This window comes from Aspergillus brasiliensis (genome assembly GCF_001889945.1).
Source record: "Aspergillus brasiliensis CBS 101740 unplaced genomic scaffold ASPBRscaffold_4, whole genome shotgun sequence".
Classification (NCBI taxonomy): Eukaryota; Fungi; Ascomycota; class Eurotiomycetes; order Eurotiales; family Aspergillaceae; genus Aspergillus; species Aspergillus brasiliensis.
The window spans coordinates 1,843,143-1,855,637 of NW_027137445.1; the positions used below are offsets into that span (position 1 = coordinate 1,843,143).

At 51.1% G+C, this 12,495-nt stretch overlaps 6 protein-coding genes across 6 annotated transcripts; 1 reads left to right on the forward strand and 5 right to left on the reverse strand.

Moving 5' to 3' along the window:
* Nucleotides 1-294: 294 nt before the first annotated feature.
* Nucleotides 295-1,182, reverse strand: ASPBRDRAFT_89760 (ankyrin repeat domain-containing protein; the record flags this gene model as incomplete). The annotated part of the gene is made up of 3 exons (XM_067629523.1): nt 295-456; nt 550-903; nt 979-1,182. Coding segments are annotated over 3 exons (720 nt in total), but the record flags the coding sequence as incomplete, so codon positions are not given.
* ASPBRDRAFT_513921 (uncharacterized protein) lies at nt 979-3,912 on the reverse strand. Its single transcript, XM_067626714.1, has 3 exons — nt 3,222-3,912; nt 2,341-3,172; nt 979-2,291 (listed from the first exon to the last, which is right to left on the reverse strand). The coding sequence occupies exons 1-3, from the start codon at nt 3,523-3,525 to the stop codon at nt 1,454-1,456; spliced, it is 1,974 nt and encodes a 657-aa protein (XP_067480952.1). The 5' UTR covers nt 3,526-3,912; the 3' UTR covers nt 979-1,453.
* Nucleotides 3,913-4,586: 674 nt separating this feature from the next.
* Nucleotides 4,587-7,326, reverse strand: ASPBRDRAFT_513854 (HET domain-containing protein). The gene is made up of 2 exons (XM_067626713.1): nt 4,824-7,326; nt 4,587-4,746 (listed from the first exon to the last, which is right to left on the reverse strand). Exon 1 carries the CDS (start codon nt 7,207-7,209, stop codon nt 4,948-4,950), a length of 2,262 nt encoding a protein of 753 aa, XP_067480953.1. The 5' UTR covers nt 7,210-7,326; the 3' UTR covers nt 4,587-4,746; nt 4,824-4,947.
* Nucleotides 7,327-7,628: 302 nt separating this feature from the next.
* Nucleotides 7,629-8,338, reverse strand: ASPBRDRAFT_41408 (uncharacterized protein). Its single transcript, XM_067624561.1, has one exon. It carries the CDS (start codon nt 8,046-8,048, stop codon nt 7,644-7,646), a length of 405 nt encoding a protein of 134 aa, XP_067480954.1. The 5' UTR covers nt 8,049-8,338; the 3' UTR covers nt 7,629-7,643.
* On the reverse strand, nt 8,064-10,169 carry ASPBRDRAFT_194633 (fungal specific transcription factor domain-containing protein; the record flags this gene model as incomplete). The annotated part of the gene is made up of 2 exons (XM_067620773.1): nt 8,064-9,384; nt 9,430-10,169. 2 exons carry the CDS (start codon nt 10,167-10,169, stop codon nt 8,064-8,066), a joined length of 2,061 nt encoding a protein of 686 aa, XP_067480955.1.
* A 358-nt stretch (nt 10,170-10,527) lies between these two features.
* ASPBRDRAFT_194634 (FAD-dependent oxidoreductase) lies at nt 10,528-12,237 on the forward strand (the record flags this gene model as incomplete). The annotated part of the gene is made up of 6 exons (XM_067620774.1): nt 10,528-10,679; nt 10,735-10,892; nt 10,941-11,387; nt 11,434-11,557; nt 11,603-11,914; nt 11,964-12,237. The coding sequence occupies 6 exons, from the start codon at nt 10,528-10,530 to the stop codon at nt 12,235-12,237; spliced, it is 1,467 nt and encodes a 488-aa protein (XP_067480956.1).
* Between the last annotated feature and the right edge of the window lie 258 nt (nt 12,238-12,495).

The window sequence follows — 12,495 nt, forward strand, 5'->3', positions numbered from 1 at the left end:
CTATCCTGTGATGCCAATATAAAAATCAATTCAGTAAGCAATAAGCTATTCGATTCCAGATAGAACCTGGTCCTCGCAGACAGTGCCATCATCTGACTGAGACGCCTTTCCCACTTCCGTCTCACAAACTGATCCATAACGCAGCAGCGACTGGATTATACGTTCGCGTTTATATTGGCATTCATCAAACGAGGAGTCCTGGCGTGCATAATAGACGGCCGTCTGGCCCTCGAGGTCGCGCACCCTCCAGTCAGCGCCGCTTTCTAGTAGCATGTCGACCTTCTCATTCTGGCACGATTCAGCCGCACACATGAGTGCAGTTCTCCCAAGGCTGTCCTGCATGTCGAGCTGCGCTCCAGACTCCAGAAGTGAGCGAACACAATCAGTGACTGAATAGCAACAAGACCAAATCAAGGCTGTTGTGCCATTTGCATCTCGGCGGTTCACGTCCGCGCCCTTGAGGATCAATTGACGAACGATATTACCCCAGGATCTCTGAACAGCCCAAAGTAGCGGGAATAGTCCCTCCTTATCTGCAGTTGTCTCGACGTTGGCTCCGCTTTCTATCAGTAAAGCCGCTACTGATGTGTGGTCGTTCCGCATAGCCCAGAGCAGAGCTGTCTGACCTTCATTGTCCTCAATGTCCAGATGGGCTCCACTCTGGACTAGTGCGTCGACAATCTCGTAGCACCCATTGCGGGCTGCGTGAATCAAAGCCGTGGCGCCCGTCTCGTCGCGGAGATCAATCTGTGGCTCAGATGCCAGCAGAAGACGGGCCTTTTCCACCTTTCTCCGAAGAGCTGCCCGAATCAGAGCGGTCACACCCTTTCTGTTCTTGATATTCAAATCGGGGCCACTGTGCAGCAGTACACTAAACGTCTCATCGGAACAAAGGTCAACTGCCTCAATCAAGGCTGTGCTACCATACTTGTCTTGTGAATCAAGCTGAGGTTTGTAGTCCAAGAGAAGGCGAAGTACCGGATCACATCTTTTAACGAGTGCACGTCTCAAAGGAGTATCACCGTTGTTGTCTTTGAGGTTCAACCCTGCACCATGGTCCAAGAGGAATTTCACGAATTCTTCTCTCCCTCTCCGGACTGCATGATGTAAGGGAGTTCGTCCGTACCAATCACTCATGTTTGGATCGGCACCATATTCTAGCAGAACCTTTCCGACAGCCAAATGCCCGCCAATAGCTGCCACCACTAATGGTGTACGACTCCCCTGCCGGCAATTTGCCGAGACTCCTTGGCGCAAAAGGGCTTCAACCGCTTGCTGATTACCCATTTGAGCTTCGCACATCAACTTAGCCTCGGAAGTAGAGATTTTCTCTGTTCTAGGGCTACCATGCCGGTTCTCGAGATATCTTGCAACATGTGTGTGGCCATTTGATAATGCCAGTTGCAGTGGTGTCATACCAGAATTGTCCACGTCGTGCCAATGACAGACATAGTCATGAAAGCATTCGAAAAAAATCCTTACTTCCGAATTCTGCGGCCCAAGCAAAGACATTCCTTCCCCAGCTGTCCTTTGCATTTAAATTACCACCGTGCTCGACAAGAGCTTTTGCAATATTGACCAGCCCAAAGTAGGCGGCCAAATGAAGTCCAGTGATTGCTTTTCGATTCTCCAGCTTCATTCCAGGAGAGCAGCCATTTGAAAGCGGCATGTGCTGTGCATACAACGCCACTTTCTCGTTCGATTGAAACAGTCGCAGTATGGCCTCGTCAGCTACTGGGCCAAGTCGAGCATGGTACTCCCAATATTGAGCTGCGTAGCAGTAAAGCGGATACTGAGATACTATGGCTTCGGCGTCCTGACTCGTAGCCCAGTCATAAGACAGATAGGTGAGGCACGCTTCGGCTATTACGCGATGACCATCTGGAAACCATTCTTTTAGGAAGTTGTCAAAGAACTCCTGTGCAGTATGGTGGGCGAGTTGGACAACTTCACTCTCCTTGTCCACAGAGATAATCCCCGCGCACACAGAGACTATCAAAGAGGCATCAACAACGTCCTCCTTGTCAAAGGAGTGACTGCCAATTTGTATTGCTAATGCATGTTGCAGCTCGGAGATTCTCAGAGGCCTTCCAGCGCAAAAGATCCATGAAAGGGCATGTATGGCCAAATCCCTCAAGTTCGGCAATTGGCTCTCGATACGCTTCATGGTTTTCTCATACGCCATTTTCTGAATATCTGCATTGTTAGATAATTCTGTTAGTGCCTGGTGCATTCGCCTGGGCGAGATTTGGTCCCGCAAGGAATCGAGGCACAGCCTTGCAATCAGAAACCTGCGTCCTGTTCAGTCATACCGGTCAGTCACAGACTCGTAGTACTTACATTCCGCTAGAAGCCCGAGTAATTACTTCTAATATTCTATCCGCCATCGACTGGTCCCGGATAACGAAAGCCGGCAGGTAAATAAGATTTCCCTGGATATACGTTCGAACATCGTCATCCGTGGCTTGTACTTCCAGAAACGAGCAGTTATCCCTTTTCCTGAAGAGCGTTTCGATATCGGGGACGAACCGCGATGTTGCTAGTAAATTCAGGCCAGTGCTGTCCTGGATACGAAACAGCTCTGATAAGAATCGCGCCAGCGCTTCTGGAGGAATCTCAATCTCGTCCAGCGCGTCGATAACGACGTATGTCTGCCTATCACTGCTCACAGAACAAAGAGCATCGATCATCTCGCGTGTTGACGGTTCTGTGCGCCTGGCGCTATGCCGACCATAAAGAGCCTTCAATTCCTGCATCACCTGAGAGTCTTGTTGGGCAAGCTGGTTCAGAAGTGACGCGATAAGGTTTGGAGTCCTCTCTTGCATTGCAAGATCGAATTCGACGAACACAAACGCCATGGCGTGCTCCGGGTTGTTATAGATCTTGTGTCTATTGATATAGTCAATGATGGTAGCTGCCGCAATCGTCTTCCCTGCGCCAGGAATGCCCAAACAAAGTAATGTTTGCCCTTTAGCCTTGTACCAAGACTGGAATGGGTCCGAGTCCAATAGCCACTGGCCTGTTCCTGGGTGCATTTTATCAAAGAGGTAGGTGTTCTTCGAGTGGTAGGGAAAATCATTGAGCCAGTTGAGCATTGTCTCGTTATGATTATCGGAAACCATTTCGTCAATTTTGGTGAGTCTGCTTTCTACCTCCCTCAATTTCCATGATACTGCTTCGTATTAGCTGATAAGTCTGACAAAATGCATAGGTTGACATACAGTCTTCGTTAATATGAGAAGTGACTTCGGTACAACCGACCTCCTCTGGTGGCATGACTCGCAGGAGATCTTTGGCGTACGCGGCCGCCATGGCTGCTGCATATCGCTGCCAATGGTCATTTTTGTGGTCGTCGGAATAGTCGGCCACGCCTCTGATGATCACACATGGAAATTCGTTCATAAGTCCAGCTGCTTCCATCTCAAAACAGCATACACCCCATGTGTCTCTCAGGTGATCGCGGTACACAGCGGACCTCATGACAGCATTGCCGGAGGCGATGAGACCATAGTGATACAGGCTCATCGGATTCACGGTCAAGGCGTTTCTCCAACTCTTCTGTACCGCAACCTGAGCAGTCTAGTCCTTCCGTGTGCGGGTGTTCCGGTTTGTATAGCCGATCCAATTCGCGGCCAGGGAAGCGAAAGCCCCACGATCGTAGTCTGCTAGATCTCCTACTGACATCTTTAAAGTAGTCAACCATCTTCCCCATCCCAAAATCGTGGTCAGGTTGCAGCAGCTTCATAGCAGCCAAAAGATGTGGGTGAGGCCGATTGAGATGGGATCGAATCTCGAATGATCCATTTTCTTCCCACCGACCTTTGTCATATTGCAATACGCCACCTTAATTCCTGTCAGAAATTGAAGTCCAAGCCGAACCGAACTCATGCATGACCATGATGATCTTGATAGTATATATTGAGGCTTACCATGGTTTCCCTTCGGCTCACTCACAACGACGTCTCCTAGTCTAATGTCATTCAATGGGTCCTTAGGATCAGGCGTCGAAGGTGCCGCTCCGCCTATACCAACCATCAAGCCGAAGCGAATGTTCTGAAACGTTCGCAACAGATGTGCCACAGTATGAGCAATGACGTCGATACCATACGAGCACACCCCCGGGGACACAATGATTACGTTGTGGTTTCCTATTCGGCCAAGAATATAAACATTGTCGTCATTTGGCTGTCTGGGAGGCTGTTCATGCTCCTCATCGAGGAAGGCTCGGGAAGCAGTAACCTCATCCTTGATCGCACAGACCCAGCCCACAGTGTAAGCGCTGGGATCAAACCTAGGAGGCATCGTTAGAAACTTGCTGTACGCCTCAGTCACGGAGAACGTGTGATGATGTCCTGGGGGTAAGAGACTTATAAATTGCCTGGCACAATCGAGAATTGAAATAAAAATACCCGCTTCGTGGGGATATTGTTAGGCATCAGCCTCACTCATATTGACCCTTGCGCGCGGGCGCGTATGCCTAGGAGAACAGCCAATCAAGAACTGTATCCGCTAGGACAGCACATCGTAGCCTTGTATGCTCTACTCGCTTCCCCGCCTCAGCGCTATGGCTGCTGTTGATACCCAATCATTTTGACTGTTGAATCGTCGGTTGATGTGTTGGTGGGTATCGACACTCAGTGAGAAGGGAAGTCGAAAGTCCGAAATGATTCGAAGCCATCATTTGTTGGTTTTGAGATGTCCGGGGATCCGAATATGGGAATAAACCAGAGTTCATTCTCGTGTTGTCTGTTGGAATATAATAAAGACGTGGCTGTCAGCTAGAAGACAAGATATTGAACAAGATGGAGGGCTCCTTTCCTTACCTGGAACATCAGCATGTTTCAGCTACATCGCAATGCGTATCTAGCAGCCATGCTTGAACACCGTTACAGTCTACGATAATGTCTTCCACTGCTTCCTATTGATGCCCACATATATGAAACGCCCTCAAGATAATAAAACCCTCTCCCTCCTCATCCTCACATTACCATCACCTCCCAACTTTTCCAAGTCGGCTCGATCCAACCATCCCGAACCAACTCGCTCATAGTGTCCCTTCCTCCCTTTAGCTTCCTTCACAAGAAGAACAAAAATCCCAATATGATCCCACGGGGCGCATCGTGTAATATCATGTTTCGTCTCGAAAAGCACCAGCCCTGAGAAAACCTCCTCTACCACCCCATCTCCCTCTGAACAGGGAGGTATTCCACAGAACAGCAGCGGAGCACGGGAATACCCATCCCCTATGGTCATTCTGAACGCAGGAACAGAAGTAGTTCCGGAATGAATGCTCAAAATCCTCACTCGGAGGTAATGGAGAACAGTACATTCAATTTGCAAGAAGGGTGAGATCTCAGGGAGGACGTTCTTGCTCTTATTCGCTTTGCCATAATTCGTGAGGAAGAACTCCTTCATCGAGATTCTCGAACTACTATCATCAGGGTCTAAGCAAACCCATATCCGCACAGGCAGATGACCGTCCAGTTCCTGCGGGAGAAGATCTTCCTCTGCACAGGGGAACCTTCTGACCCAGAGGAAGTAGTTGTATGACACTTGACCTATCCAGCCGGCCCAGGACCAACTCGGAAACTCACTTCTTTGGTTCAAATGTCCATCGTCACCATTGCTAGTACCTATGCGAGGAGGCTGATATATAGGTTCCCAGGCCAGTGCACAGGCAAAGCGGAAATCAGGATTGCTTGCTAGAGTATAGCATGACTCCCCGCCAAACAAGAACGGAATACCGTAGTATGTTGGGTAATCAGAGCGAGCGAGGATGCCTCGAAAGGCGTTGATAGCGTCGGAGTTGTAGGAGAGGTTTCGACTTGAGTAGTGCGATAGATGTGTACGGAAGGGCCATTGTCGCGATGGCGTAGTGGAATAATACGATGGATCCTGGGACTTTTGATGGGTAAATCGAGCGGAATCGAGGACGTCGTTGCTGGTGGGTTTTGCGGCTGTTTGGGCCGTGGCCATGGGTGACAGATGGGCAGTAGAAAGCACGGTCGACTCGCAGTGCGTGGACTCGCCGCACATAAAGTAGACTTGAAAGTCGGTGAAGAACAGACATCGACGCGAGAGAATTACTTCCTGGAAGGTCCAGCCACGGGAGATCCATGGACTGGTTGCTAAGGCATGTCGGATGGAGGGAAGCGTAGATACTAGTCTTAGACTTCCCGATGCTGTCGGTGAGATTGCTTGTGGTTGGGGCCGTCGTGGAACTGCACCCACGCCAGGTAGACCAGAAACGGAGATATCAGAACCAGCAGCGACGATAGTGGCGTAAGCACCGGAATAGATCAGATCCATGCGGGAGATCTGGTCGTGCTTTTCTTGCGCGTCGCCCTGGTCGATGCAGTATTTGTCGACCCAGAGATACCTACCTCCGAGATTGCGGACGACCGTGATGGCATCTTCGATAGTGCCGTGCACAAGGACCGGAAGAGATGTTTTAGGGTTTTGTATTTTGATAACCGCATCCTCTGCTGACGGTGGTCCCCATACATAGCTCAGCGCGAAATACTCCCAGTCTGGCTGTAAAGGTACAATTTCTCGGGTTTGGCAATCAATCACCTTCAGTGTAAAAGGAAGACGAGCAGGAGGGCTGGTACATCGAGCCCCATGTTCACTCCCACAGCTCTCCATCCACTCTTTCAAACGGTTGTAATCAATCTGATTTGGAAACACCTGAACCCCGTGCGTCCGTATATTGGCAACATCAGACCCCTCCACCGGCATAATGACGCTCTGTTCCAGATGACTGCAGATATCAAGAACCCTAGCTTCACTAGTGATGAGAACATCATCCCCGCTCCCCGGAAACACCGCGAGAAACACACCGTTCGACTTATCACTCATATACTCATCCCCGCTGCGGATTTGCTTGATGATCTCTCGCCCTGTAGTCTCTGTTGCCATTTCTGCCGTGATACCTAGTTCTTTTACGAGGCTGCTGAATGCACGTAGATGATATTGGCTGGTGTCCCATGCTATATGGCGGGCTGATATGTCGAGATTGAATTTGACCTTGTCGAAGAGATTGCACATTGGACATGGAGTGCTTGGGTTGGGAGGAATACTACCCAGGGAAATGATTGGGAGACCTTCTAGTCTTGCATCTCGGACATCTTTGCTAAGCTGGAAGATTGTATCGAAATCGATGGTGCGACACCTGGTGCAGAGGGGTGCATCTTGGTCCAGGACATCCATGCTTGTTGCGGATCAGAGTTTCAGTTTAGAACTTCATAGGCAAAAAATGGCCACACATTGCGTGTATAAGGTACCACCCACGGGCATCTAAACAAGATGACGGTTGCAGGCTGCGATGAGGATCGAGCTGACATGAGCCCCGCCCTGCAGGATCCGATTCCTGGCCCAAGCTGCAGAGACGTGGGGCCGAAATTAACCAGTCAAATGTTCCACTGGACTCTATACACATTCTCCAACATAAGTATGACTGAATAAACCTCAGCCGGATGGAAATACTGGATATGGACTCACCATATAATTCGGACTCTATTCATACCAGCAATGCAGATATAAGCTTGGTGATATCTCAGATCTACAACACAAGTGACCCAGATAATCACCAATGGAAGACTTCAAGCTAACGCAAGAGAAACCCAGGAAGAAGCGGATCGTCGTCATCCACTAAAAAGCCGCGACTGCGCAACGAGATGTGCCTGACCCCCTACACGCACCTCACATGCCTCAAAGTCCTCAACACGGCAACTCCTAAAGCCCACTATCTCAGCCTCCAAGACCGACCGAATCATGGAGTGATTTGTAAATTTCAAGTTCCCTCGCACCCGACTATCCGAATGTAGAATGGCCATCCTTGCACAAGTTGCAGAAACACCAGGAGACCGGTCGATCCGACCATCGCCGTAGACAGTAACGCTTCTTTGGACGATCGGGCTCTTCTTTGGGCGGGACTTATCCTCCTCGAACAAGGTTACTGCGTCTAGCTCGTAATCGACATAGTTTGCCCAATCGCCAAGAGCTGGGAAATGAATTGTGCCTTCCCATAGCCTTGAATATATCATCATTTCCCTGCTACAGATCTACATTCCATTCTCATTCCAACCCCAACCCGGCCCAAACACCTCCCGAAACACATCCGCAAATCCCTCATCCAAACCCATCGCAACTGACCCCAACACCGGATCACAGCTACTCCCTACAAGCCCCGATTCAGACGCACCGTTCAGCCCGGTATCCGCAACCACCCCAGTCCCCGTCCCTATTCCCGTCCCAACCTTCGTCCGCAAGATACTCAGTAAATGCCTCCCCAGCACGGCTGCAATCCCCGTTCGATGAGGTGGTATACTTCCTGCCATCTCTAGCTGCAGGGCCACCTGACCCAATAGGGCTAGCAACTCGACCTCGTCTCTGGGATGGGTTCCGTACAACGCGGGGAACAGTCTCAGGGCGAGAGTAGCGGCGTAGGCGATCATTGCCCATGTTGGGGAGAGAAGACAGTACAGGGGCTCGCCAAGTGATTGGAGGTCGTGCACGGCGAGGGCGCAGCATTGGATGGCGGCTGTGAAGCAGTCTCCTTGGAGGGCGCGGGAGTGAGTAGTTGGGTTATGGAGGGCGAAGGACAGTGTCCAAAGACGGTTGTGTAGATATACGTAGGTGAGGAAGGCGGTGGATATGTCGAGGGAGGGAGTAAGTGTTCTAGAGGTATAGCTAGGGAGCCAGGTACCTCGCCAGGGATCGAGGGTGGAGTCGATGAGATCACGAACCCAGTGGGGATTGTCGTGGGAGAAAGAAGCTTGCTGGTGCAGGGTGCGATGAAGACATGCTAAATGCCGACGAAGGAGAATAAAGGCGCATGTGTCCTTGTCGGTAGAGTCGGCAAGGGGATGCAGCCACCATTTCTGAATGTTCCGTGTCAGGGGTGACTCGGGAAAAGCAGTTGCGCGGCCATAAGCGGCGCTGGTAGCGCGTTCCCACAGCAGAATGCGCAGCCAGGTGCGTTCGCGGTTACGTGTCTGACGCTGAGACAAGGTCGACTCGGAGGGGTGACTATTGGAAGTGTTTATCTGGTCTAATCCGAGCTCTGTAGCGACAGTCACAGCGTAGGAAGTGTAGAGCCATGAGCGTTCTTCAGACAAGGTCGGGGCAGGGGTAGCGGAAAGAAGAGAGATGTAGTATCCTTGGACGATCTCAACGGACTTGTACCCAGATGTGTGGACATGCCGCGAGAGCTTCTCGCCGTGGAGGCGCAGACGCTTGGCGCATGATGCAGACTGATGATCGAACTGGGCCGTTATGACCAGGATCCATGTGAAGAGAAGAGCGGAGCGGGAGCGCACGTAGTCGATGGTGTGGAGGACTGTGTCCAGAATGCCGTTGATAGGGTGCAAACGGACGAAATACCTAGTATTTATTAGCAAGAGAGTTGTCATGATATAGTGCACGTACATTGAAAACAAAGTCTGCGCATCCTCTAAGGATAATAGCCCCAGCTCAATAGGATCCAGGTCTGGGCCAATATCTCGAGGTGGGTCCGCATCAGGAGATCGGAAATAGTCAGTATGGCAGTCAACAGGCGGTGCTGGAGCATAAAGGGCATCGAGGCCCTGTTGCAATGTCTCTTGAGGTAGCTGTATACCTAGGGACAAGTAGCCTGAGGGCTGGAGGAGCTCTCGGTCTCCATCTGTAGTGGATGGTCGATCCAGTGAAGCCAAAGGCTGTGCTACGCTGGACGCATCCGCCAGAAGTGCGAGTGGATTGCTAACTGGTTCCTTCGGGGTGGACAAGACATCGTGGTTGTTTCTGAGCGCATCATCCGTGGGTGAGACTGCCCGCCCACGGTCGCCATGTTGCAGCTTCGCCACAATGAACTGAAGTAATTCCTCCGGGCCCGTGAAATGCAGCACCTGTTGTACCTCCTCAGCTGATACGGGTGCTTTCTTGAGCTGTGCTTGCATCTTCCGATATGCCTTTTCAAACCCATTATAGCGACCAACAGCACCGGCCCTGCGACCCAAAGGACGGGGAGGGGGGATGTTGCAGCGCCGATTGTTGCGTCGACAGCGGTCGCATGGCTCCGATAGATCAGGCCGGATACAGCGCATCTTCAGGTGACGGCATACTTCGCATGCAGCGGTAGAGGACCTAGAGGGTGCCCCTGTTTGACTTGAACGAGTGCTTGGGGCCATAGTGAAGAATACTGGGATAAGAGTTTCCACGTCGTCTCAGAACAAATAGCCGAATGCCGAGAAATCTGGAGAAATGCGGGGAATCACGGTATCGGCACAACCCTACCATGGTCGGTTTCTCCAATTGCATGCAAGACGGGCATAGAACAAAGTATTCTGCTTGGGGCTTGACTACCAAAGTAATGATAGCTCAGCTGAATGGTCATTCACTTGAAGCCGGCTTGTTTGCTCGTGCACAGGACCCCGAGTGGGTCCTCCGGCCACTTAATTTAGCTACCGGAGGGTGATTTATACCCGGCGCTCGTCGTCACTGATCATCAAACACATACCTCTTTTCCCTAGATATCTTCTCTCAAACATGCAAACAATCACGGTTGATGCCCTTGTCTGTGGTGGAGGCATGTCAGGCCTCGCCTGTGCCTCTTTCGCCGCCTCCTCAGGCGCCAAAGTCCTCGTCGTGGAGAAGCAGTCCACCGTGGGCGGGTCATCTAATTACTCCGCAGGGATGTTGTATGTCAACAGTAGTTTAATTATGAATGGGGATCGTACTGACCACTTGGTGCAGTTGGGGCCCCAAGTCGTACTCGAGTCTGCGCTCATGGGTCCCATGGGGGGATGCCGACCTCCAAGCTGCCTGGATGCAAGACTACCTTCCGGCCGTGCAATGGATGCGTGAGAATGATGTCCCAGTCGCGCAGAGGTTTGACGGAATTATGACCATTGGTATGCGGTTCTCCTTCTGGGATGAATTAGTAACTGACAGAGGTACAGGCATCGGTTTCCCCATCAACATCCCTCATCTCCATGCCTATCACCAGCAGCGCATCAGAGATAGCAATACCGGCTCTCAAATATTCACCCATACTGCAGTGGTAAAGCTACTGCAGGAGGCGCCAGGAGTTCCTGGATCGCGCGTTATCGGAGCGGTGATCCGTCGCGCAGATGGTACACACTACGAAATTCGAGCGAAGCGGGTTGTCCTAGCTACTGGAGGCTTTCAGGGGAATCCCAGACTTCTGTCGACGCATATGGGCCAACATGCAGATGATATATTCGTGCGATCTAACAAAGGGTCCGTGGGAGATGGTTTGACACTTGGAACCCAAGTAGGGGCAGGTAGCAGTCGGGGGATGGGTACCTTTTATGGTCATTTACTTGCGGCGCCTTTGCAAGCCGAGAAGGTTAACCCACGGGACTTTTTGGCGTTGGCACAATATCGTAAGTGGCCCATACTCTGTCGAATCATGTTCTGATTGTTGTGTAGAAAGCAAACATTGCCTACTTCTCAACGAAAGCGGTCGCAGATTTGCGGATGAGACGACTGGCGACGAGATTATCAACCAGTACCTTGCGAAGCAGGAGAAACGCCGAGGATTCCTTCTATTCAAGTATGTCCCCTTGATGTCTTCTGCAGTATATGGCTAACAGCACAGCGAACGAACTCGAACTCAGCACTGCATTTCCGCGCCCTTCCCCAACGCGGGGGAGATTGATCGTCTGGCCAAAGCACGAGAGCACGGCTGCCGTGTCGGTAGTGCACCGACCATCGATGGGCTGATCGACATTCTCATTCAATGGGGAGTCAATGGTGCACAAGCTCGACAGACAATCAAAGAGTACGATCAAGCCATCCGACTAGGTGACCCGACTGTGGTGTTGGATGCTCCCGTCGGGGCAGGTGGAAACCCTCCAGTCCCGTTGGTAGAGGGTGACGGACCCTTCTTTTGCATGGAAGTGCAGCCTTCGTATGTAACTCCTTCCCATCATCAACAGTGGTGATAACTAAGGATATAGAATCACTTTCACATACGGCGGTATCAAAATCGACACCAAGGGCCGCGCCCTGACGGCCGATGGGTATCCCATACCCGGCCTGTTAGTCGCAGGCGTTGATGGCGGCGGGTTCAGTAACCTCGGATATGCGGGCGGGTTGGCTCTTGCCTTTGTGACGGGTTTCTGGGCTGCGAAAGCGATTGCGACCGACTTGAATCTGCCGGTCCCTACTTTACCTACTGCAGATGCACGGGATGGGGTTGATCGAGAATTAGGAGGGGGAAGTAAATTGTGAAGATATATCTCACAGATTTCCAGAATAGTAATACTATATATTCCTGTGAGCGCCACTCTTTGTACTTCCACATACCAAAATCCAAGACTGAATAGCTACTAAATACAGCAGAAATAAATGTGATGGCAGTTAACTCCAACCTGAAGTGTAAATAAAGCAGCCAACGACCTACAAATCCTAGCTATGTGTAGTGTGTACTATCCTCCGGCCGCTGGGAACATATTCAACTTGGTACTAGCGCCGGGTATACCCCGGGAG

What these genes read in the sequence shown, in the direction of transcription:
- ASPBRDRAFT_513921 (XM_067626714.1), bottom strand. Translation starts at nt 3,525, where the DNA reads ATGAGCCTGTATCACTATGGTCTCATCGCCTCCGGCAATGCTGTCATG. An exon ending in TTCTCATATTAACGAAGACT is followed by an intron (nt 3,173 to 3,221) that starts GTATGTCAACCT and finishes AATACGAAGCAG; the next exon opens with TATCATGGAAATTGAGGGAG. An exon ending in ACTCGGGCTTCTAGCGGAAT is followed by an intron (nt 2,292 to 2,340) that starts GTAAGTACTACG and finishes AACAGGACGCAG; the next exon opens with GTTTCTGATTGCAAGGCTGT.
- ASPBRDRAFT_513854 (XM_067626713.1), bottom strand. Translation starts at nt 7,209, where the DNA reads ATGGATGTCCTGGACCAAGATGCACCCCTCTGCACCAGGTGTCGCACC.
- ASPBRDRAFT_41408 (XM_067624561.1), bottom strand. Translation starts at nt 8,048, where the DNA reads ATGATGATATATTCAAGGCTATGGGAAGGCACAATTCATTTCCCAGCT.